General features: G+C 40.2%; 1 protein-coding gene across 2 annotated transcripts in view; it reads right to left on the bottom strand.

The window, feature by feature from the left end:
• Positions 1-26,297, bottom strand: part of LIN52 (lin-52 DREAM MuvB core complex component) — a 61,016-nt gene that overhangs the window by 12,037 nt on the left and 22,682 nt on the right. The window contains exon 6 of one of the 2 annotated variants that reach the window (XM_063398977.1): positions 900-10,403. The exons of the other annotated variant lie outside the window; for it this stretch is intronic. Within the exon in view, the coding sequence (XP_063255047.1) occupies positions 10,348-10,403 (56 nt within the window). The 3' untranslated portion in view covers positions 900-10,347. Of the gene's footprint in view, positions 1-899; positions 10,404-26,297 lie in introns of those variants that run through there. 2 annotated transcript variants of the gene reach the window in all.

Genomic DNA, 26,297 nt, shown 5'->3' with positions numbered 1-26,297 from the left:
CTTACACCCTCTGTGCCTGAGTGCAAAAGGCTCAGCAAGGTCAGAAGAAGTGTTCTACATCAGTGAAGATGTTATAATTATTTGTAGGTTCTCTGTAATGCTGATAGTTTCCTCCTAAATACGTGTGTACACTGTGCACACTATGGCAGTTAACAGTGCTGTAAGAAACCTTTATTTTCAGAGTTCTATTTTTAAATTCTCAAATCTTTAATACTGCATACAGTCATACAAAAATTAAATTCATAGAATAGTTCTTACAGGTCTTTAAAAAAAGATTAAAATGTCTGGCATTGCACCAGAATTTATTGTTATTTAAATTTCTTATATCTCTTGGTTGCTTAGGCATTTGCATTTTTATTTATTTCTTTACTTTAAAACTCACATCTATTTAATGAAACAACAAAGCAGATGGGAAGCAGTGGAAGGGTCACTCAACTGTGGCTAAGAAGTTACGGGATTTGAACTGTGCTAGGTAACCTCTAACAAGACTTTTTACATCGTGACATCTTTTCCTCTCCCATCCTTTTACTGTTTCATCGTCTTATAACCTCCCGAGGACAGAAATATTCACCTAATTATGTGTTTCTGTGATGCACAGCACAGCTTTGATACTTGCTGAGGTCACCATGAATTAAATTACGTTAGTAGTGCACTTGAGAACCTAGACTGCCCAAGAGATGTCCTCCAAACCCCACTCCAGCCACTGGCCTGGTACCATACAACTGGTGAGTGTTACACGAACGCCAGGAGGTCTCGGTGAAGGCCGCAAGAAGCCCTGGCAGCCTTTCCCTCCATCTGCATATTTTCACCTGTCTTCACAATGTTCTTTAGTACTGCTAATCTGTACGATGGATATTCTTTATCAGAATGCCATCCTCACAAGGACAAAAAACCAATGCTTTTTTTATGCTCAGTGGATCTTTATTTGCTTTTGGAAGTCAGGAATTTGACATATTATCCATACAGCAAGATGGCAGGCCAGTCAAATAGAGGTGTTACAAGCAGGGACACCAATACTTCCTTGGGCAAAGAAACAGATAAATTGGCAAAACCAGCAGTGTGTCTTCTCCTGGTGTCTGCCACTAAAGCCCAATCTCTTGAGGAAGGCCAATATGGTAAGTGTCACAACCTTTACACAAGGAAGCCACCTGAGCCCTGAGCTTCCAGAGCACAAAAATGGAGATGGGTGTGATGGTCTTTAGTTTTCTGCCAGTGATTTGTGATTCCTCCTTGGACCAAGACTGAAGTGGCCACACGGTGTAACAGGCAGTTGTTTTTCCTTTTCAGAAACTGTTCTGCTGTGACACTGGAAAGCAGTGCAGATGTGGTTTCACTGAGCATCCACAAGAGAGCCTCAGCTCAGGTAGAGTGCTTGTGTTCAGATCTTTGCCTCTCTCTATTTGTGAGGCAGCATAAAAGCTGCCAGCTCACTGGGGTAAGGCAGGAGCAATAAAGCTTTTCTCCTTTCCTCTCTGGGTTTTAGTAAGAGGATTATACATCTCCTCCTTCTAGAATAAACCTCTTTGCGGAGAAGATACTTCTCAAGCCCTCTTTGGAGATCAGGCTCCAAAGATCAAGACTCCTAAGATTCAAGCCATCAGAGCAGCCTGTAGGAATTGAACCCCAGTTAAAAGGGAAAGGCTTTTACAGCTCTGCAAGACTGCAGGGCTTGGACATAGGGTACATCCTGCCATGGCAAAATTATCCTTGTTAGGTTCACAGCTACTGGAGACAGAAAAAAGAAGGAGGCACAAGCACAAGGCAGAGTTTAAGCTCCATCCAAGATGACAGGAGACTGTTGCTGGAGACTTGGAAGGACACAAACCCTCCTGCTGAAACAGCTTCACCACCAGGAAAAAATAACCCAAGAAACTAAAGAGGGAACCTCTTGCACTTTAACCCTTGACAAAAAATGTCTGAAAACAGTACCCAGGCATGCCTGAGTTCATGCAATGAGTACACTGTTAAAAGAGAGAAAGCAAGTCAAAAGGTTTAAGACACAGTTATATGTTTTACTACATTTAGCCCAAAGATACAAAGGACCTTTAGAATGATAATAACATCCAAATCAGACTTAATCACTAATACATTCCCGTAACTTTGGAAACATCAACCAGCAGTAAACTCATGCAAGTTACTTTGTGTACAAAACACCTATGTATTAAAATGAAAGTCTGTGTGATGAGTTAATAAAACTACTTACATCCACTAAACCTCCTCAGCACACACTATTCTTCCCTTCTGCTGAGGCCATCTCAGCTGCTGTGACACTACAGACCTGCTCTGGCTCTTGCTTTGTCTTCTGTCCCTCTCTGCTCCCTCTGTAGTAGGTCACTATCTGCTGTCCCTCTCTTTACTCTCATTGTAGTAGTTTCAGGCTAAAGGCATGAAAGCATACATTTTGGTTTTAGCATTTTCTGTGGCTCCTTTGGTCATCATCTTCACCTACATTAACTTTTGTGCATCATTTCAGTGTTGCCTACCTGCCTTTTGGAGCAAAACAATCATTCTGATAGGTATGTACATCTTGCTTTTCACCTCAGACCATAAGCATCTACAACACAGAGCAGGATAGTCTGATTCACGTCCATGTCACCTCTCATCTTTCTAGCTTTCCCCTTGCTGGCCACATTGAGAGATGTATTGATTATAACAACTCACAGATTTCTTTCCTGATATCACCTGAAGGTCCTGGCAATTCCTCAGCTCTCTCCTTGCTACCCACTTTCCAGGGACAGAAGCTGGCACATTGTCCTCTATGTGAAGGGTCACTGGGAAGAAGCAACTGCTGGAGCTTGACCGGCTGCTACTGCAGCACTATGTCCTTTCCATCCCTCGGATGGCCATTTTACTGTTTCTGCACTTTTGGATGGCTGATGGATGCATCATACATAACCCCCTTTCTGCCTGTACACACAGTGTTTGCCTGGCTTGCCCAGCGAGATGGTTGGGTTTTGGAAGCACCAGGTGCAGCTGCTGGGACTGCTGGTTGGAGAAACATTTGCCTCCTGAGCCCGTTAATTAGCACAGTAACGGTAACTGTGCTCCATTAGCCAACCCATGTGGTCAAGTCCCCTCTCCGTCCACCAACCTTGCCCTTAATGAGAGCTGGAAGAGGGACACTCACAAAACACTGCCTCAGAATAATATTCGGCTTTGTCCACGCCGGTAACAAGAGCTGACAGGATCACTACGTCCATTTCTCTTCTAATTAGCACACTTCCAGCTCGGCCTGAGCCAGCAGCCAGAGAAAAGCGATCGGACAACCGTACCGAATCACAAACACAAAGAGGCCCATTCCCCGTAATTAGGTGAGACAATCCCTCAGTCTTTTCTCGGCTGGAGCTTGCCGGTAAGACTCTCGCTGTTTTGGTAAGTCCCAGCAACACAAGTTACACGTCTCCCCAGGACACTAATAAGCCCCTAATTGTCTTCCGCTTCACACGGCTCGTACCATAGGTCTGACTTGGGGGAATTCTTCTAACGAGCGGCAGCCAGCACTCCCTGCGCCGCAGACGGACAGGGAGCCGCCTCTCAGGCACCGGCAGGAGAAGGGGGACGGGCAGAAACAGCCAGAAAAGCAATCCAAGCACTGGGGCCCAGCTACGTGGCACGGGGCCAGTAGCTGGACATCAGCCACACGGTGCAGGGGACATGGGCCTTCTCCATCCTTTCTCCACTGTCCACCTGCATGGTGGAAACCCGAATCCAGCTCTCCAGACTGACTTATGTCATCTCCAGCGGTACACAGGTACTTGCGCTTCCACACAGAAATGCGCCATCAAAACCAAACGTCTGACTGCAAAGATTGGCCTCAAGTCTCTGCTGGGGCTTGCTGCGAGCTGCCCTTAGAGAAATGCTGCACTAGACTGGGGCTTTTCTCCAGTGAGGCCTTGCAATGGGTCTGCCCCAGAGTTCAGGCTGGGAAGGTGCATGTGTGTGAACAAGATCCTATCAGTTCTCATGGAAAGGAAATCATGCTGGGTGGTATCACAGGACACATTTCCAAAGATTCCCACAAAAATATCAAAACCATGAGTTGTGAGGTGGGTAGGAGACCTTAGCTCAAGCGCTCTTATCAAAACAAGGCAAAGAAAGACACAGTCCCTCTAATTTTCAACACTTTCTTCAGAAACCATCATCAACCAAGTGTTTTTCAGCAAAACATTTTCCCTAATTTTTGATTACAAGCTCATATTGAGCAAAATATCACAGCTGATCCTGTTAAGGATACTTGTGGCCTGCAGATCCATTTGCCTCCTGTGCAGCTGATTACAAACTGATCCTGCAAATTACAAACTGATTCTGCAAATCCAGGCTCACCCTGATTCCTCCCACAACGGGCCTCAACAGAACCAATTTGTCCCGTTTTTACATGTGCTATTTGGCTTCAGTGTACAAAGCAGGGGGAAAAATCTAAGGGAAACAAGCTGATCCATGCAGAATACAAGAAATGACAGGTGCCATTGCTTTCTCAGAAGGGCAATTTGGGACAATCAATATACATATATAAATAAATACAAATTAGCTATAATTAAGAAGTTACCTTAATACAGAGAGAGGAAAACAAACTGAAGGCCACAAAACCAGGCAGCCTGAGCATCTGGTCCCACTTGGGTTGCTCTGCTGGTCTCTTGTCCCTCATTCCCATGTAGCTGGTGAGTTCTATTCCTGCCTTCTCATACACAGCCTGCTGCATTTTGGGCTGTTGTACTAAGTAGAAGACAGCAAATGGCAAATTTCTGCTGCTTCAAGTTTAGCTTAAAATTCTGTGATTATGAAGAAAATGGAGCCTGCTATTTTTGAGAGGGAAATCCTTCTTCACATATTAGTGTCTGCAAGCACAAAATTTAATTACCCTATATTATTACGCCTACTCATCAGCTATGGGCCACAGAGCCAGCCTTTCAAGTGATACAGAACCAAGTCAAGTACTTTGTCCTCACAGAGATCTGGTCAATAAATAAGGTGCAAGGTCATTCTTATTACCCATTTTTTCTACTAGCAATTAAGTAAGGGCTTTCAAGCTCAGCCCTCTTCCTCTTTTCTGTTCCTTACTGAGGTGTCTGTAACAGAGACAGGCAGGGAGCATTCTGGCTTCACTGGTCACTGATCTGTATTATAGGAATCAGCAGGCAGGGCAGAGGTCAACCACACAAACCCAACAAGAAAACGCCTATTCTGTACATTCATCAGCTGCCTGGAGTCAGTCATCCTCCTCAAAGAGACACAATGGAAAAGGTCAAGTCTAAAAACCAGCAGTTTCAGTGGATGATGAAGTCAAGATGTGAAGGGATCCTGCCATGCTCAAAATCTAGCACAATCTAAATAAAACTGGCATTGTTGCACCTATTCTATGCACAGTGTGGATTACACTCTGTAACAACTGGATCAGTCTGGATCTCTGGCTACTTAACCTTTTAACTATCTTTGTTGGACATTATGATTGGCCACAATGATTTGAGTTCAGAATATTGCATTTCACATCCTCCTTAAAGAAACTCAAAGCACTGATATGAAGATTGGCTTGCAGAAATAACGTGTCTCTAGAATAGATTTGATTCCAAGAAGCATAGCATTATGTAAATCCATAAGGATCCAGTCTTTTTCATTTCCTTACCCTTCATTTTGTCTTTTTTTTTCCCCTCTTTTCTTGCCTACTAAAAATACCAAGGTGCATCTCTTATCAGGGCAATGTATATTTGGCATCACACATGCCATACCTTTTGGATGTATCTGGCACCCTGGCTGATGTATGTGCTGGGATGTGCACATAAGAGTGGGTGTGGGTTTTGGTATTTCTGTGGTGGGAAGGATTTGCTATAGGGATAACAGAAATGTGTTTACAATATCTGCATTTGTTCTTCTAATCATTTTTATCCAGCTCAGAGTTGTTGCTCTATGGGAAGTTTCTGTCCAACTATAATTTTCCTGGGCTGAAGATAGACAACCTTCCAGAAAACTGTCTTTCAATGAATTATCATCTTCTACTAAAGATTATTTAATAATGTCTTCAGAAGTGTCAGTACAGGCTGCCATATGAAGATGGGGGTACAACACTAAGAAGAGAGGATTATTTTCATGCTCTATCAAGTTTGCATGCCATGTTCAGATAGTTCACTCAAAGATGTGACACATTTTCCCACTACAAGCACCCTTGTTGCCTGAGATTCTTACCGAGGAGAAACTCAAATGTGAAGATGCTTGAAGTGCTACACCAGAGGCTGTATCTCTGGTGGTTTTGAATGACTGCTGGTTCTAGGGGAGCGTATGCATTACTGTGGACTTTCTGCAACAGTCATTTGCAAGCTGTCTTTTTCTTTTGGTTGTATCAGTTTAGAATGTTTATGAGAAGTTATTGAACTTGTGGCAGGCCAGGAGGCCAGGATTTCAGACCATGTGACAAAGATGAAATTTACCTTTTTCCCATCCTGCATAGGCTGATGATGGAATTGCCAGGTGTCAATTCATCAGCATGGAATGGTTGGCATCACTGTCATTGTGATTTGGAAAAATCGTTTGCCCAGCACTAATTACTGTAGGTGAAGTGGATGAGATCAGCTGCAAATCTAGCTGATGATCCTGTTCTTAGGGATACTCAAAACAGGATTTAGGCCCCAATGCTGTGAAAGAAAACAGCAGAGTAACAAAACACAAGCTGCAATTAGGACATCCACACGTCAAAGTATGCTTGCACTAAGAGTACTCCGCAATTTTGATTATGCCAGCTCAGGCTGTAATAGAGGACAGAACATTGAACACTGTGAACACAAGGAAGGTGAACATAACCACGGAACAAAAAGTATAGTAGAACCTGAAAAACCATGAGTAGTGCACAGACAGCAAAGAAGAAAAAATCCAAACTGTTCCTGACAATAAAAAAATGAAAGGTTCAAAAGGAATTATCAGGTAAGCAGATTTAAAATAACCTCCCCCCACCCAGCTTTTTTTCTTTTGTTTTGATTTTTAACCTTTCTTTGTATAACTGAATTATGGAACTCACTATCCTGGGGCATTTTTCGGTCAGAAGTACAGACAAATTAGGACTAAGACAAATTTATGGAGGGTAGGGTCTACTGTGGACCAGATTCAACTAAAACAGATTGCTGGATGCTGTCTAAGTTACTCTAATGCAAAATCACTGTGTAAGCCTTTTGTTTATATCCTTCCCTATCCTTCTACAAATGTTTATAAGCAAAGAGAAGATTACAGATAAGACTGGCTTGTGATTTGACTTGTAATAGCACCTTAAGGTTTTACATAATATAAAAATGAGTAAAACCAGAGTAAGATTCAAACATTACCTCCAAGACAGATTAGTCTATTTTCACTAATTGTCATTTCTAGGTGTTTTTTTGAGGGAAATAATAATCAAAGCTGAGAACTGTGAGTTACAGGACTGTTACAAAATTGTTGATTTTGTAATGGCAAAACACTGAGTTAAATGGAATATCACATTATTCAATTGCCAGTGCACATAGACTTTTATTTTGATAATGGTTAACATAATAAACAAGAATTTCTTCTCAGTTGGATTAGATAACAAAGCATTTGATAGTGCGAGACTGAAGTGAATAGCCTTTATATCTGAATGTGTGTAATACTGGCATTTAAAAGGAACCAAATAAATATTGAGTTTACCTCCAATAAACTAACATCTAATATACCAATATATGAAAATACTTTATAAAATGATGCATCTGCTTGATTAATATTACCAAATCTTGATTTTCTTACACTTTTCATTCCCATCAGTAAAAAAAGTCACTTGGATTTTCTTGTATAGATAACTGCATGATGTCAGGAAGGATAGCACGGAAGGAAAAAACAGGGTTCAAAAGGGTATGAAAACCCTTAGTAGCATTTGGATATGGACAAATATTTATTTACTGATGGGAATGGAACATCCACAGGCCAAACCCTGAGGTGGTGTCATGCAGGTAAGTGAAGAAGAGTCTGAGGAATAGTATTGCCTAAGTGGCCAAGCAAAAGCTTTTGCATCTCAGAGGGCTGTTTTGGAAACCCAGACAAACCTCTGAGGTTTGCAGTTGCATATTATTAAACCAAAATGCAGTAACAGACAGAAAAAAATTCTCTGGCTAACACACAAAAACACATTTAAATATTGCCAATAAAAAAGAACATCACTGACCCCTTCCTACAGATGATAAGTACAAAATCAAAAAACATTACAATTCTAAAGCATATGTTAATGGCTGCCCTATAGAAGATGATTACTGTGTATAATAAAAGGAGATTTTTCTTATTCTTCTTTTTTTCAACATATGTATGCAACTAAAAACTACCTAGAGTTTGAAATTTCTTACTGCACATATCAGAAAATACACATATACTTCCAGGACAGGCTTTCATATATTTTCCTATATCTTGTTTTCAGATCTCAACTCCTTAATGTGTTAGACCAAGAAACCTCTACAAAATGCACGAACTAATATTGGTGATACAGATGAAGTATCCCATTATGTCATATATGTGTACATGTATTTCATATATAGTATACAAACTTAAATTTGCATTCCAAATCTATAATTCAGTGCTTAAAGCTACATCAACATCAGTTTGCACCATCGGGTTTTCTCTGTTGCTGAAATACCACTTTCAGCTTCTCATTCATCTGTCTTTATTCTCATGTTCTACAGGGATGGAGTTCCTGCAGAGCTCAGCTCTGCATAAATGGTGAAGGACAGAAATAACTCTGTTAAGTCTTAAATCAGGCTCCTGTTATTTCTAAATTTGTGCAGAGTCTTTCCAGGATGTAGGATTTAACTTCTTAAACTTAGTTAACCAGAGCTGTCCAAAACAAGCCTAGTTCTGACTGGCAATAACCAAAACCACAGACCACAAACCAAAGCATCACCATCAATTCAGTAAAACTCACAAGTCAATTTGATAAAAAAAATTGCCCCCTCTTTATTGCACATGCACCCCAAAAGAGTCTCCTCTCTCTGCAAAGCCAGAAAAATGCAGTGCTGTAAGGAGAGCCTGTTACATGTACTATTTCCAAATAATTTCTCCTCTCATACGTGACTACAGCCTGAGAAATGACATATTTTGAAAAGCCTGCATGCTAAAAACCAACATTGTTATGTTTCAACATTATGTTGTATCCTGAAAAAGAACATATTTACTAATGCTTAAAATGTTGTTTTCTAGGAAAAGGAAAGAAGATGGAATAAAAAATATCATTCTCTTAAATAAAACAAAAAAGCCTGAACATGCTCTATATCTCTTCCAAGAGGTGAATATGTAGAAGTGCATGAACAGAAGAAAAGGGCATTATACCATAATCACAGTGCTCTGAAAGGAAGCAGCTCACAGAAGTTTCTATCTTAAAAATTCTGGTTTTGTAGGAGAAGAACATTTTGAGGTGCTGGTTCATAAGCAATTAAAAATACCATAAAACATTATTTTCAGAAATGCTGAGATCCTTTACAAGCAGATCATCTTCACAATGTGGCTAACAGTCCTGTTGCCACTTCTTGGAGTGATAATTGAAAAGATTACCATCTCTCATCTTTACAACTCTTTCCAGTTTCTAGCCCTGCAAGAAGCAAAGAATTGCAGAGGACTGACAAAGCTGTTTCTTTGTGTACTGGCCAAAGCTTCTGTGAGGATATATTCCTTGAGACACAGTAACACTTACTCCCTGTGGTCAGGTAGTTTCAGTTTAACTTAGAGAACCGCTAGCGGTGAAATGAAGGTCCTGACACACCGGAGGTCTGGAGATCTTCCTTGCACTACCAGACGTGCTTCTCTGAAGGCAGTGAACAACTGGAATCTACTGCAGAGACTGCACTCGACGTCTACCCTAAAAGCACATGTTTCTGCTGAGCCAGTGCCCCTGGTCAATCCACACCCCAAACTATGCTCAAATCCTTCAGCACAGACGTCACACACAGGAAACCGATGCATCTAAGACAAAAGACACACAAAAGGGTCAAGGCCCCATGATGGACACTGGCCAGGGTCAGATCTGCTGTGTACCTTAAACAGCAGCTGGGAGCAGCTGAATAAGGACACTGGCTGTTCACTTTGAACTGCTGATGGAACAGGGAACTGTGTCACAGCACGTCATGGCCGAGTCCTCCTGCTGGACATCCTATGGTCCAATGAACTCCAAATCCCAGTGCAACCAGCTGCAGTCCTTGTGACCCCTGCGTATCGTACATTTTCTGTCAAGAGATGAGCTGTGGAAGCAAAAGAGGTGCTTGCTTCTGAAGGTCTAGAGCAAGAGCTTTGTTCTTCTTAGACTTTCTGAGCTTCATCTGGATCCACAGTACATAAAATTACCTAGTTGGGGTATTTTCGTCCAAACGCTAGATGCAGCTACTTTTTAGGTTTCTCTAGGATGTTCAGGAATTTCCCTCGAGTCATTTCTCTAGCTGAAATCACAAGGGAGGAAAAAGAAATCAGTATTTTTGAAAAAGCCAAGAAATTCAAACAATTGTACAATTTATTTAAAAATTGTATTCTAACCATAGGATAAGAAATTCATTTAGATTTGTGCTTGTACCAAAACTAAGAATTATTTATCTATTGAAGTAGAAAATAAAAAAAACTGCATTTCAACTTGACTTCCTGACATGCTACAAATGCAGGCAGGGTCTGGAATCTTCTAAACTCAGCAATAATTCCCACAGGCTGTCTCATTACATACAATCTATGCTTTCTATTCCTACTGCATTATGCTCTTGCAGCACCTCCTTTTCTTTGTACTATCCATCTCTGAATGGTGAAATCCAAATCTCCATTGCTCTATCTTGGCAAAATTGTTCCTGTATGTTATAATCTGTCAGAGATTATGGAACGCTCTCTGTTTCAGGATTATTGGTCCCTGGATGATGTGGTCTTCAACAGAAATTAGGCAGCATTTTCTCTCTCTCAGCAGTGTCAGTCCCTGGATGCTGTAATATAATGGGGTTTTTATTCCTTCAATGCAGTTCATCTATGGATAGGGTAATAAAGTAAAGTTTATAGAGCTTTGGTCTTCTCTTTCTCTCTGTGTTGTCAGTCCTTCGGTGTTTAATACAGCAAGGAAAGGCTTATATGTCTCTCTCTCACTCTCGGTACCATCAATCTCTGGTAGTTGTACTACAGCAGGGTTTACACAGCCACTTTTCTGCATGAGACATTTCTGACTTGAGAACCCACAAGATCACAGGCTGGCAGAGCAGCCCTCATACTATTCTTGTCTTGCAATAACAACACAATGCATCGAAGATAACACCATTAGCAAATAATGCCTGGAGAAAGACAATCTTCCCACTGGTGCCCCTCCATGTCTTTTCAATAAAGGTGTAAGCTTTGTGCTGGACTGGCAGGCATCAAAACACAGAGGGTTTTACTCACAGGAATGCTGAAAGCATGCATGTTTCCCACACCTAGCCTCAAAGACAGTCTAGAAGGAGATAGGAATTAATTTTCTGTTTTATCCATTCAATTCCTGACTTCTCTACTGAGACAAACATCAGAAATTAAAATTAGCATAAAAACTGGAGGTGGATTTGTTGATGTTGGGTTTTCTTTTGACATTATTGATTATCTGTCAGAACAGAACTAAAATGTAATAAAAATGTGCAGCTTACAATACTCTGTGCACTCAGATAAAGACATTTTGATGTTGTTTACATAAAAGTTATAATTTGTCTCTTAAAGCCTCTTCTTTAAATTATTACATTCTAATTTCTTTACACAAGATTTTATCTTAAGGTATTGTCATCAGGAAAATCCCTGTAAAACAATTAACTGTATGTAAAAGTACATAACCTGTCTGTTACATACTGATACTTGTGGGCTGCAAAGTCCACTGTCCTGAGTGGAACATGCTTCAGACTGGCTGCAGGTTCAAGCAGATCACTGCACACTATTTACTTGCCTCACACCTCCAGCTGTGAGTTATATCACCTGGGATCCTTCTTCTGATTTGCAGCATGAACTACTACAAAAGTACTCATTTGTACCTCTGCCTCCCCAACCCCAAGATAACCCCTATGTTTTAAGTGCTGCTGAAGTGACAAGGGATAGAGGGTGCTGCAGAAGAACAGAGTAGATTGGTATTTTGTCAGGAACTAAGTTGTTATGCACAAAGAACATGACTAAATAAAACTGAAAGATTTTTAAAATTTCACCTTGGAAGAGATTCTTAGTACTTAGTTCTCTGACACCTCCCTGCCTTGCCCCAACAATAGTGCACAGTTTTAAAACACTCTGAACAAGAAAAGCACATAAGCTGAACTGCAGTTGATGAAGTGGAAAGTTTTCCAGAGTGCAAGTCCCATACAGGAGATATACGAATGCATGACAATTCTGTTCCCCCAAAGAGGGCTGCACCCCATAAATCAGGCAGAGAGCATAGACTCCTTCTGTGCGCTGAGTGAAATTACTGTGGGCTGGAGGCTGCTCCAAGAGCACGTGCCTGCCTGTTCACTTGTCATCGGAGATGTTAACATTTCTGATTAATTCACAGACCTCTCATTTTATTCTTCATTCCTTTATCCTTGCTATCCTGTTCTGCTGCAGCTTAAAGATTCTTACCGACCTGCTACAATAATCACCACCCGCCTCCCCCCCCAACCTGGTGAAATTGTTTAGTGATGCCAACCGCGCTTTTAATTTGCAAGACATCAGACACAGAGGTAATTTATACCAACATCTGTTCATTTCTGACTTCTGAAACAAACTCGCACATGCTGCTACAAAATCCCATTAGGAGCAGGAGACAGCCTTCTGCTATTCTGTATTCCTCGTCTCCTCACAGACTCAGGCTTGCAGCAGGGCTTTATTTTTAAAGATATGATGCCAAAGTGAGAAAGAAAAAGGACCTTTTATCTTTGTATATGTATGAAAATGGCCAGGAAGTAACATACCCATTTGACAGAAAAACCACAGCCAAACTAAGGGCAAGTTTCCACAAGCATTAACAGTCTTGTCTTCCCTGCTTCAGCTGCTTCCCTTATCTGCCCAAGAACCACAGTTCAATGTACTGCTGGTAAACACAGGCCAAATTTTTATTGCATGGTACTGTGTTCAAACATCTTGGCTATTCCTTCACCTTTGTTTCATTTTCATCTGTGCTGGAGTACAATCTGATGGATTTTGCACAGTAAAAGGCTCTAATATTAAACTGATTTCTCTGCTCAGTATTACTTCTGAGAAATGATTTGTTACTAATGGGAATATAATTTCCATTGGAGTCTTAGGGAGCTTGCTGGAGTGAGGGAAGAGCTTGTGAATGAAGAAACCATCTCCTACATTCTAAATACAATTGTAGGCCAAGAGAGATAGTAAAACCAGCTTTAGGCAACTACCCAAGGGACCAGCAGAAGCCATTTGAATAGTAGAGGTGGGTTTTTAATTAAAAGGTTGGACAAAACTATATTGAAAACCTCAGGGATTTTTTTCTTTACAATGGTAGTTTAAACCACGGACTTCAAGGGAAGAGAGGATTTGAGCACAGGTTTCATTGTACCAGAAGACACAAACTACAGAGGCTGCGCAGCACAAACAGAAACATGAATCTGCATGACAAGTCACGATTTACAACCTTGCCTACCCTGTGCATCTACTACAATAGAAAAATCAACAATGGATACTATTGCAGTAGCTTGGATACAAATTAACCTCACCTACTAGGGAGAAGGAAGACACTGAACTCCACAGAAAAAACCACTTTAAGTTGATATCAGCACTGGTTGCTCTGGAAATAGTGCTTGAATAAACTCCTTCAGATAAATGTATTGAAAAATGTTATCAGGCTATCATAATTAACAGAGAATGCTCTACTGTAGGAATTAAGTTTGCTGCCTGGCAGGATCTGCCAAGCAGATCTCAAGAACAGGTACTGGATAGGAAAGGCTGGGGCTGAAAGGAGGAGGAGACATTTCTACTTGATAGGGGAGCAGAATAAGGTTTAATATAATCTCCTCTTTAGAACTTCAATCCCTCAATCCCACATTTAGCCTTGTTGCCTCAGGCTCTGTTTTTACTACACTTGTCCCCAAGCTGCCTCTCTGCAGTAAATTTTGTAGTTGCTGGTTGAAGAGATTCAGTAGTACAGATTGATTTCCTACAAGTGAGGAGATGAGGGATTACCAAAAGCAGTCCTGGTTAACAAGATTGGGTGTAGAATCTCCTGCTAGAGCAGCCCACTCTGCCAGTGCTTTGCATCCTTTCACTATGACATATGGGTTTCATTACACAAAGATTTTCCTGATTTTAACTTGGAGGCGATTACATTGGAAACTCAGAGCTATCTTTACATCTGTAGCAATTTAAAGGTTAAGTAACTTTTAATCAAATGACAAAGACTCATAATGTTTTTTCCTCGATTGAAAATGAAAACTGCTGTTCCGGATATTCCTTCCACTGACAATTTAATTAGAAAAAAACACTGCACTGGAGATTGGGGTCCAGCCTGATTGCTCCCCATAAAAAGCCTTCTCACATATATGACAGCACAGGGCATACTGTGTCACAAGGTCTGGATAGCCAGGAAATAATGGAAGGATTTACTGCTTTAAAATCAGCAAGGAAAACAGTGATTTATACTTACATAAGCAACTTTCATCCAGGAGAATCCCTAAGCAACACACATACGTGCACACTTTTTAAACATAATATACACTTAAATATATCCACAACACACTTGGGGGTAAAGTCTATGTAAAAGATATATGTGACTAACTGTATTTATCACACATTTATCATGAACATTATACCTTCACTGCTTACTACTTCTGGGTTTATCTAAAAATCTCAAAACAAAGCTTGTGACTATCTTCAAATTATAGGTACTTTAATACAGAGTCACTTGCTAAAGAAGCACTTCTTAGCTTCTCTCCCAGATGTACAACTTATGGGACAAATTTGACTGTGATCCTTCTCTGACCTGAAAATATAGCCTAGCTGAAATCTAAAGATCTTGCTACTAATAAAACGCAGCAATGCAATTAATGTTTTTAGCTCTGAAATGTCTTGCAGTATCACATTTTGAATGCTACATTCTTGCCTACAAGAAGGCTCTTTTAGGCACTGTTATACTTTGTTACCTTATCAGTTATTCCTCCCATTCCCTTGTATTTATGGTAACTAAAGAACTTGTTTTTCAGCATGGAAGGATTCCTTTAAAGTACTAATAACGCACTGTCAAAATACTGCTGTGTCCTTGGACTACATAGAAAACAAAACTAGAAAGGTTTATTTCTGAACCACTGTCAATGCAAATTACCATTTTATGGCAAAGAATATGAATTGCAGAAAGACAGCAGAACATTTCTCTGGTTTTTAACCTATCACAAGAGTCTGTTACATCAGAAATGATTTCTTATGTGCTGAGATACAATGTTAGGATAAGAAGACACAATGATTCTTTTTCTTAGTTGGCATGGCATAAAAAAGGCCTAGACGAACCTGCACAGTGAGCAACTGTGGGAGCTTTGCTTGACTGAACTTGTGGAAGCCAGTTGCAAAGTCGTATTTTATAGCTGGGCTCAACTAATATTGCATGTGTAAGGAAAATAACAAAATAACTCAGGGAATGAGGGTTGAAGGCAAAAAGGTAATTTAAAATCAGCAAAAATATTTATGTTTGGCATTATTACTGAACAGCTCTCAAAGAAAGAAGAGGCATATGATAGACAAGACCAAGAGAATACTATTACCCAGACAACATAATCTGAACTTCTGTCAGATAGAAGCTGGTCCCTGCAGATCTACCTCAAACCAGAGCCCCAAAATCCTATCACCAGCTGGCACCAGCTCCCACCTCTTTCTTCACAGGAAGAGCTTCAATTACTTTGCTATCTATTGTCTACTTCCTAATAAAAGAGTCATATGAACTGCTAGTTGAAGACTGTTGGACTTTGACAAATACTTACCAGTGAATGCTACCCCAAGCCCAATTTCAGAGAGGGTTGAACTGCCATCTCAGGAGAGCAGTGACTAGTGAAAACAAGGTCAGTCAAGGTCAGTCACCTTCACTGGAGGTACAACTGGCATATGCAGACACTCCAAGCTGTGCTTCGGGAACTGAAACCCTGACACTGAAGACTGCTGCAATTACCTAACACTCCTGAAACACATTCCTCAGGTAAGACAACAGAACCAGCGTAAACCTCCAGGTGGAGTAAGTTTGCATTACCATGGCATCTCTCAGGAATCAGTATCAAAGCACTCGCAGAGTTTATCAAGCCTTACAATATTCTTGAAGCATACAGTGATTTAATTTCCACCTTACTGATGGGGTCACAGCCTTAGTATAGATTCTTGTGCTTTCACCCCAGCCAGCAACCAAGGCCCATGCAGCCATTTGCGCACTCCCTCACTAGTAGAATCAGAGAGAGGATCAGAAGGGTAAAAGCTGGGAAATTTTTGGGTCAAGATAAAGACAGTTTAACAGAGAAAGCAAAGCAAAACAAGGAATGGATTCACTGCTTCCCATGGCAGGCAGGTGTTCAGCCATCTCCAAGAGAGCAGGGTCCCATGACACATAATGGTGACTTAGGAAGGCAAACACCACCACTCTGAACATCCCTTCTCGCCTCCTTTTCCCTCCCACTTTATATACTGAGCACAATGCCATGTGGTCTGGAATATCCCTTTGGTCAGTTTGGATCACCTGTCCCAGCTGTGTCTCCTCAGAACCTTCCATGTACCTCAAGCCCCTTTGCCAGCGTGGCAGTACTCAAAGCAGAAAAGGCCTTGGCTCTGCTCACCAATAACAAAACCATCTCTCTATTATCAACCTGTGTTCAGCACAAATCCAGAACACGGCCCCATACCAGCCACTGTGAAGAAAATCAACTCTACCCCAGCCAAAACCAGCATAAGATGTATGCGAAAGGATTCAGCAACTGTGCTAGAATTCAGGCTCTGAAAGATGAGCTGTCAAGTCTTGCTGCAGCGTTTTTAAACAATAACACCCCCTTGGTACAAAACATCAGCGTCCTTCCCTTGGTGAATGAGACAGCAGAATGTGCCCTTATGTCAGATGTACCTCACAGTCTGGCATGGCTTGTTTTGAAATGCTGAAGAGGGTGAAAGCTTGCACTAAGCCAGGTGTGAATAGGAGCAGGCAAGCACATGGACTGCTCCTCCCAGTATGCTATGGAACAGTCCTCTCTGACAGAGAAGTGGTGAATAGCTGAGACTGATAAAGTTTTAAACCATTGAAACAGTTTAGTGAGTGTTAGCTAGAGCCTTAAGAATTGTAATCAAATACCTAATGCTTTCCTGAATTATGAAATCCTCACGTGACCTCCTTCCACCTTGTTTTTCTCCACATATAGTATTCATGTTTTATCTTATACCTGATAAGAGATCTCAGATCGTTCAGGATTATCTACTGATAACAGACCTGCTGCAGATTAATAAATCCTATCATCATAAATCCTGCAGATTAATAAATTGTTATCAATAAATACTAAAATTATATCTGCTCTAAGAAAAATTAGATTCCTTCCCTGCAGAATAATTTACCTTGTTCTCCTAACTAGATTTCCCTACCTGCAAGGAGGTTACCATTCTGTTTGCATTCAGTTGTAAAATGTGGTGTTCACAGAGTTCTGAATGGCAGAACTACAAACAGTATTCATTCACATACAGATGGGAAAAGTCAGTCAACGAAAACGCTCAAAGCAAGGGGGAAAGACAACCCTGCCAATGACCAGGGAGCTACTAAACTTCTGTTCCAGGCCACAGATACTAGGATGTGTAGGTGTTTTGTCCTGAGTGACCCTGGTATTACAGTAAACTCTTAGAGTACCGCCCAATTCTAGGAGCTGCCTGCAGCCAATATCTTGTAGGGCCAAAGATCTGATCTCTCTGACTCCCAAAGCAGGGAAAGAGTTACATCTTCTCTCTGCAAAGCCAATAAAAACCTCTTGATTATAATTTAGATAAGAGCCACTGGATTGAATAATAATGTCTGAAACTCCCCTGGCTGTTTCACCTTGAGACGTCCATCACTGGGTTAAACATGATGCTAATTGCATTTGGATTGATTAATTTCTCTCACTCCTGTCTATTCGAATAATGCTTAACAAAATAATCACAGCACCCAGAGCCAAATCTTCTCCGTCAAAGGAATGAAGCCATCAGAACCAGCAGAGATGAAAGAAATGAAGATGACCCGTAATTACTGCTACGGTGATATCATTACCATATTACAGAAAATGAGTGTACGTGGGGGGAGCGGGGGCTGCGATTATTATTTATTTTTTAATGGAACCTCACATCCTAAGAATACAGATCCAACACAGTGAGTGGAGCACACAGAAATACAGAACTAAAAAATTATTGTGCATTAAATTGCAAAATACAGTGAACACTAGGACTCCTGATACATCAAGCATCCTGTACTGTGAGCCGCTGCTTATTCACTTCACTATTTTTTCATTGCAATAATATTTTGTGTATGACTACCATAGAGATTTAAGACGCCTCTCTTCTCAAAAAGATCCTCAAGGGCCTGCAGCAGAACTCACCCATAACCTTGATGCTAAAGTCACTCTTTTTTAATATTATTATAAGTCATCTTATTTTCAATGCTGGCATTCAGATTTTTAAACCACAGGACCTAATTTGATGCTCAAAGAAAAGCTGCTATGCAAGAAATTTTTATTCTTCAATGCTGATTCCTCTTCTGAAGGCAGTTATAAACTGCATCCCCAGCCACAGTAGATCACTTTCAACCATCCAATATGCTGGTTCTGTAAAGATATCAAGTCTGGAAGAATTTGAAGCAGGATTTGAAAAAAAAGGAAACCAAAAAGCCCCAAACAACAAAACCCACAACCCCAACATGCAAATGGAAGGCCTTCTGCTCCCTTTATTCTCCAAAATACACTGCCAAAGCCCCTATCATTTGAGAAACAAATAGCTTGGCAATTGTCTAAGATCTATAGACACCTGTGCACTGCAATTCTAATTGTGGTTTTTACACTTCACTTCTCTCAGTGCTCCTCATGGCTGTCCCCTAGTCTCAGACCAAAGACAAAAAAAACCAAACCAACAACAACAGCAAACTACACACAACTAGCAGCTTAAAATATTTATTCTGGAATAAAGCTAAGGTCAAATACACAAGAAAATTTCGCATGCCAAAAATGCCGAGACCTAAGACCAGGCACTGACTCATGAAGCTAATTAACACAGAAAAATGATTTTCAAGTATTTTTTGTAAACCTAAAATAAAAAATTGAGTTATAATTCTAATATTAGAAGCAATAAGAAAAGCAATTTTGCATCAAAGTTAAGGATATTTTCAAATATACTTGAAAGATAGTTTACTAGCATAAATTATCACTGGAAGAGCTACAATTTGGGAGAGCGCTGACCATCAAATCCCACAGATATCACAACCAAACAGCAGAATAAGGCCATGTTTTTACAAGAAGGACCCTAAAGGGCCTTTGTCTATTTGCTTGCACCAAAAGGAAAATAATCTCTTCCTGGCTTCCAACACCTGCAGTGGATCAGGAGTTCTTAATAATTTAGATTTTCTCACCACAGGATCTCATGGAAGAATCTTCTTTCTCAAACAGGATGCAGAAATGAGATCGAAACTGTTCGCTCAAGAACTCTTGGTCACAAAACATACAAAGAAGCTCAGCAAAGAGCTCCGTGCCGAACATACACATGGAGCCAAGTATGAAAGGTTTCTGGAGGTGAATGGACCCTTCTCAGAAGGAACGGAGGCAGAAGGGCTGCCCACGCTTCCACAACATGGTGTACCACAATGCAGTGCCCCTGCCTGTGCTGGGGAACACATATTTACTGCTGGGAGCAAAGCAGGTGAACCCTGAGAGTAACAATTTTTTCAAGTTTTATCAGTGGCCAGGGCATGGAGGCCATGGCCAAATCTGACCTCAGGAGCCAATAGAAACAGAGGGATTAAGAGTTATTAGGAGCAGAGAGAATTACATATTTACAGTACAGTTACTGAAAAATAATCGTGTAATGATTATGTAAGTCCCTATATTCCTTTTGGCTAATAACGCAGGGATACAAGCTGTATGGTTATGCAAGCCAGGGCACACAAATCCAATCAGAAGACATCAAGGCTTGTTTACAGGGAGGCTTGCAGCGCTGGATCGAGAACAGTACAGCTTCCTTGACCTTCAAAAGGTAGAAACTAGCCCTCGTCAATAGGTTAGCTAATGGCCTGAACTGTGAAGAAGAACTGAATTTTTAAATTTAACTTCCATCAACAAACTTAGTGCAGAGAGATATCTAGATCAAAGAAGCTTGTAATACAGCAGTCTGTATTTATTTGTCCAGAAGTATGTCTTTACTTTAAAGAGCAGACTAAATCTTTAAAATGTTTTCTAATCCCAAGATTCCTTATTGCAACATTTTTCTGTTTAGATGACTGCAGCCCTTGACACAACAATGCATTATCAGTATTGAAGGTCCCTATGAGAAGAAGATTCACGACCTTTGACTGAAAAATACTATTTGACTTACACATGAATTAAACCAAGATTCCTTTTGCAATTAATTCATACAACACATTACATTACATGGACTTCCAAACTTTACAAAAATCCAAGGAAAAAGTCTGGATGGCCAAAGATATATGCAAAAATATATCTATGCAAAAGACTGAAATCTTAGTGTTCCAAGGTCAAAGTCTCAGGCTCTGTTAAGACAGAATTATGGAAGAACAGCAATATGCAGTTTGTGGGCTGCAGAAGAAAACCTTCACAACTGCCTCCATCATTTTATTCTTTCCTTTGCATGAATCAAAGGTACTTCATGTAACAATTACCCTTATCCCTATCCTCATCCTTCCCAGTATATTCACTGCTTGCTTTACTCCAGCAGTTTAAGTTATAGTTATACTATTTAAGTTATTTTAACTTGATAAGTTTCATGTGCTTTGCCCACTACAATACTCTTCTGGCAGCAATACCCTGAGCTAAGGAGTATCTGAGAGACCAGAAGAGGATTCAGGAAATTCAAAACCAACTTTACCAACTCCAAGCTGGTCACAAGACATCTGAAGGCATCCACTGATTTAGAAATGTTACAGTTTTTAGAGCATTCAAATGCTAATAGAGTCAAGCTCAAATGAATAGGGAAAAGCTGTTATTACTCAGAAAATCTATGGCTAGAGTTAACCTGACTTATATGACAACAAAATTGTAATACCACTCAAGGCTATTTGGAATGGGTATTAAAATATAAACAATGGAGATTCTGTTAGTTATTATTAATTTAGCTGCTAATGAGCTTAAAGGCAACTAGGCAAGGCTCAACTGTAAAAGATGAGATGTAAAAGATACATCCAAAAAGATACGCTGCCAGACTCACAAGTAAATGTGAGAACATTTTTCAAAAACACCCTCATGCTTCTAGTATCGATGAGTTTTGAAGAAGATATTAAGATACCAGAAATACCAGATTTTAAGATACCAGAGGGTATTGGAGTCTGAAGATATCTCCTGAGAGTACAGGACAGAAGAAACTCCTGTTTTTTGAAACCCAGCAATAAAGCCAAAACAAACAAAAAAAAATCAGTATTTTTTGCTCCAGAAGGTCTTCTGAGAGTAGCCCAGTAAGCTTCCAAAGATCCCTTCAAGTTTATTTACAGTCCATGCGTACTACTGGTCTGAGGCCACGTCTACCTTTAGGTACTTCTCTTATGAAAGCTGAATGCAGCCACACTGCTAGCTTTTAATGAGCACAGAACTGTTTGTCATCCATTACTAGCATAAAGAACAGAGACACTGCAGCAAAGCAGACTGCAAACCTTCTACAAGACAGCTCAGAAACAAAAAGCAGAAGGCAGTGCCTCTGCTTTGCCACGGAGATAGCCATGAAGATGGCCATGAAGAGTCTCCGTAGATTTGGTGAATGGGAACACTGCTCTGAGGGTTGAAGGGCACTGAAGAAACTTGGGAAGTCAGGAGAACTCTGAAGACTTCATGATCCAGTGACAATGGAACTATCAGATGTATTTAGAGTTAGAAAGGTACAGCAGAGTAGAAGAGGTATAATAAAACAAGGATACAAGGAAAACGTGCTTAGTGAAGAAAATTTAATCTACCAGAAGAGAACAGATCAAATAAGGTATAAAGTACAATATCATATAAAGAAAATTGGACAGAATTAGGGATTCATTCTGATTTGATAGAACCTTGGCAGGTCTCCAGGTAATGTTCTGTTCAGAGCAGACAAACTCTCAAGGCTTTATCCAGTCAAGCCATAAAAACATCCATACATGGAGACTGCAAAACCTCTCTTGACAATCCTTCCAGTACTTGACTGCTCCATGGTGGAAAAGTTTTCTCTTGATTCGAGTCAGAAACACTCTTGCGTCAATTTACAATCACTGTCTCTTGTGCTCCCACAGCCTGGCACCATCCTCTCAAATAACCTCCCTGCTCGTCCTAGCAGGCAGCTATCAGGTCCCTGTGAGGTCACCTCCATGCTGAATGAGCCCTCTTCCCTTGGCCTCTGTTCACAGGATAAGTGCTCCAGCCCCTGATCCATCTTGGTGCCCTCCACTGAACTCCCTCCAGCTTACCAATGTCTTCTCCATGCTGGGGCATGGAGGACACCACTGGATGTGGCATTGCAGATGCAGATGGATCACTTCCCTGGATCTTCAGGCCATGTTTCTATCAACAGATGTATATGAAATCCCACATTCCTTTCCCATATACTGCTTACTCACTGTATTCCTTTTCAGCAGTTTCCCTGCCCTTAACCCTCTGCCTTCCCACTGCTTTGCTTAATGTTCCAGGAAACCCAAGCACCATAGGCAAGAATGAGGGCATTTTATGCCCTGAGACAGGGAAGGAACTATTTGCTCCTTTCAGTTTTATATGCATACATTAATAAACATAAATTGTAAGCTTTTTATTTTTCAATTAATGTGTTCTTTATTTTCAAGTAACCCAGGTACTATACATGAAAACTTGGGGTAACCCAGAGAATTATCTGTTGAAAACCAAATGAGACCTTGGCCTGCTACCCAGAAACATCCATCACCCAGCCCTTTTCTGTTAGGATTTGTGTTGAATGACGTCCTCTGCAGGTTAACAATTAGTTTTTAGCATAAGAGTCCTGTGTCACCGTCATCATTTCCCCAGGAGACAAAAACAGGCTGAGTGATTTTTAGATTACATGGCCTGATAAGACACAGGCTCCTGACTCTGTGTGCTTGTGCCACGCCGGCCACCTGCTCTATGGAGCCGCCACCAGGGACACTTTCAAAAAGGTTTAATAATGATGTTCTGTCCAGAGATGCAACTCAGAGCATGCTCAGAATTTACATTCTATACCATTGACTAAAATCTGTATAGGAAATCCTATATATAAATAGGATCTATGACTGGCTGCAAAAAGAGATTGTAGAAATGTTATTTTCTATTAAACAGGAATCTGTATGCTCTATAGTCATAAAAACTGTAAATGAGTACAGAAATTGATAGAGCAGGGTAGATCAGTAATCTACCCAGTCAGACATCTTGTCTGGCTGCACCCAAGATCAGAAGTACCACAAGAAAAGATAAATTAGGGAGCCACATTATGAAGACATATGGAATAATTATTACCCAAAGATTCCTCTTCTTCTTAAATGCTTGGTTTATATCCTGAAGAAGCTGATATTTCCTGCTTATTTTAGACTTTTTCTGCTCTAACTAAAAATGTTCTAATAGTCCATTTAATTGCCTGATTCCTTTTCAATTGCTGCTAAGTACTTGGTCTAAAAAAAAAATAATCCCAGTGTGGCAGAAAGTCTCACATCAAATCATTATGTAGAAAGCATTTATTTTTGCTAATTTTAAACTGACAAACTTCCATTATTTGTTTTCTGATTTTTTCCCCTCTCATTCTTTTCAGGATTGGGAGTCAATAGGAATTTTCAATTTATCTTCTCAATTGAAGAGACGTAAAATAACAACTGCACTACTTTTCAAATTCAAAGAAATCCTCTTTTTTTCCCTGCACACTCTCATGAAGAAAACTCTTGATTTATAAGCAGCTCTCTAGAAGTGAATAGTGTATACCCCACTATCACAAAATTATTCCTACCAAAATACTGCCTGGAGTGACAGAGTATGCAAAGTTACAAAATCGAGAATGAGACTTATTTCCTTTCTGGGAAAAGATTATTAGATCTTATGCAGAAATACAGAGTGTAAAGCATAAACAATTATTAAATTCAAACAGAGGAGGTGGGAGATAGCATAATAATTTGCTGTGACTTGGAGATTCACTCAAGCCTGAAGACATACAGGAGAAGAACAATTTGCTCAGCTTCACCATGCTGGGGACCTGGCTATTTTGGATGATCCCAGGAGCTCAGGAGGTTTGAGGGGCACATGCAAAACACGATTAAATCCTGTCATATTCATCAACTGTTCACAAAACCCAATTACTTTGAGTAAATTCTCCAGTAACTTCAGACAGATTTGTCAAGACAATTCTGACGAACAGCAAGTTTTTCATCCAGAAACACTAAAGTCATGTAAAAACCCACAACATACAGAACATCAGAACAACAAAGAAAAAACATGACAAGAAAATGGAGAAATGGTCTGATACAAATAGTGAAGTATGTGTAGAAATGTATGGAGATCTTGATCACATTCAAAATATGGAGCTCATCTTTGTGAGTGAAACAACATTTGATAAGATCAGAGTAAAAGATTCTGAGAAACATATATTATAAAACTTGGATAAACACTGTGTGGATATATAGGAAAGGTTTTATTCCATAAGTCTTATATCAAAAAAAAATGGAAGAAGATTTTTAGATTATGGCTTGGGAGCTTGGACTTACTGGAGAGTCAAACGTATTTGGTCACAAGGTTAAATGAGCAACAGAACACAAATCATCAAAAAAGGGATCACAATTAGTTTGACACTGGAGGAGGAGTAAAAAGCTCCAGTTTCAACAAGTATTCAGGTCCCTCAGATATAAGGGAAATGAAGCAGCCACTAGGCATTTTTAATCTCATAGGTTCTAGAAAGGTAGCAATGGTCATTAGTTCCTGCTGTGCTCTAAATACTCTGAAATATGGATGTTGCTAACTTACAATCAAAATGCAGAACAAAATACAATATGAGACAAGGCCATGTTACACATGCATTCATACTCACTCTACAAGCTAGCTGTGTTTCATATCCATAAATTTTACAAATTTTTTCAAATTATCTGGCTTCTTAGGAGTAATGAAACACTACCTTGCATGAGCACTGTAGTGCTTGCACAGAAATTATCAGAATTATTTACTGAAAAGAGAATAAAGATAAAAAGAGTACTGAAAAGACAGGAAACAAACATAAAGTGCTACAGAACTGATATTCATTCATAGAACATATTTTTTACTTACCAGTTTCGCTGCCGTAACCACATACAATTTGAATCATTACAATAACGTCTACATCCCACTTTCCTCATAATTTAATGGGAAACTAGGTGATACCCACCCTAAAAATCATTAACATTCACCATTTCTCCTCCTCTCACTGGCACACATGCAAAAGGCCTATAAACTCCTATTGTCACCAGCCTATGACATGCCCATCACTGGGACAGATGTTGCCACTGGCTTGAACAACTTGTGCCCTCTCTGGAAACCCAGCAGCAGGTCTTTTGTTTTATCCAGCAGGTAGGGGCCACTCAAAATCCTCATTAGGAAGTGATCTGCAGCTATGCACCAAAGGGAAGAGTCCAGCTTGTAGGATTTTGGATTTCAGTTAAGGCAGTGCTTAGCAAGAAGAGAGACCAGCAGGTACATTTTCAATGCCATCTGCTGGATAAGACAGACAACTCTAATAAGGGCAAACACCCACTGTTTTCAGTCTATCACCATCAACTCATACCAACAGCTCCCTCCTCTTTGTACCTTACCTAAACAAAGATCAAATTTGAAGTTGCCTTAATAATCTTATTCCCCACTCTGTTAATGCATCCAAGAAAACAAACAAGCCAATATTTATGGACATGTTTGAATGTATAAAAATGACTGCATTTTACCCCAGCTGAGCATTCAGGGTGTTCTTACAGAGAAAAATATCTTAAAATATGATGAGAAGAGCCTTATGCCTGTGCTGCAAAACATATTCCTGCACTGTACTAATCTTATCTCCCATTCTGGAAGAGCTAATACTTCTTTCTGAGAAGAGCAGTGAAAATGTCACAACACTAGAAGGTTTTTTTCTCTTGCGTGAAGAGTATTTTTCCCATTGGAAAGACCAACAATGGAAAGCATTCACTCAGCTAAATGAGTAGAAACAGACTTGTATTTCACAACAAAATG

Source organism: Prinia subflava, chromosome 5 (assembly GCF_021018805.1).
Source record: "Prinia subflava isolate CZ2003 ecotype Zambia chromosome 5, Cam_Psub_1.2, whole genome shotgun sequence".
Lineage (NCBI taxonomy): Eukaryota > Metazoa > Chordata > Aves > Passeriformes > Cisticolidae > Prinia > Prinia subflava.
The sequence above is the reverse complement of the archived record's forward strand: the minus strand, read 5'-3'. Positions and strand labels throughout refer to the sequence as shown.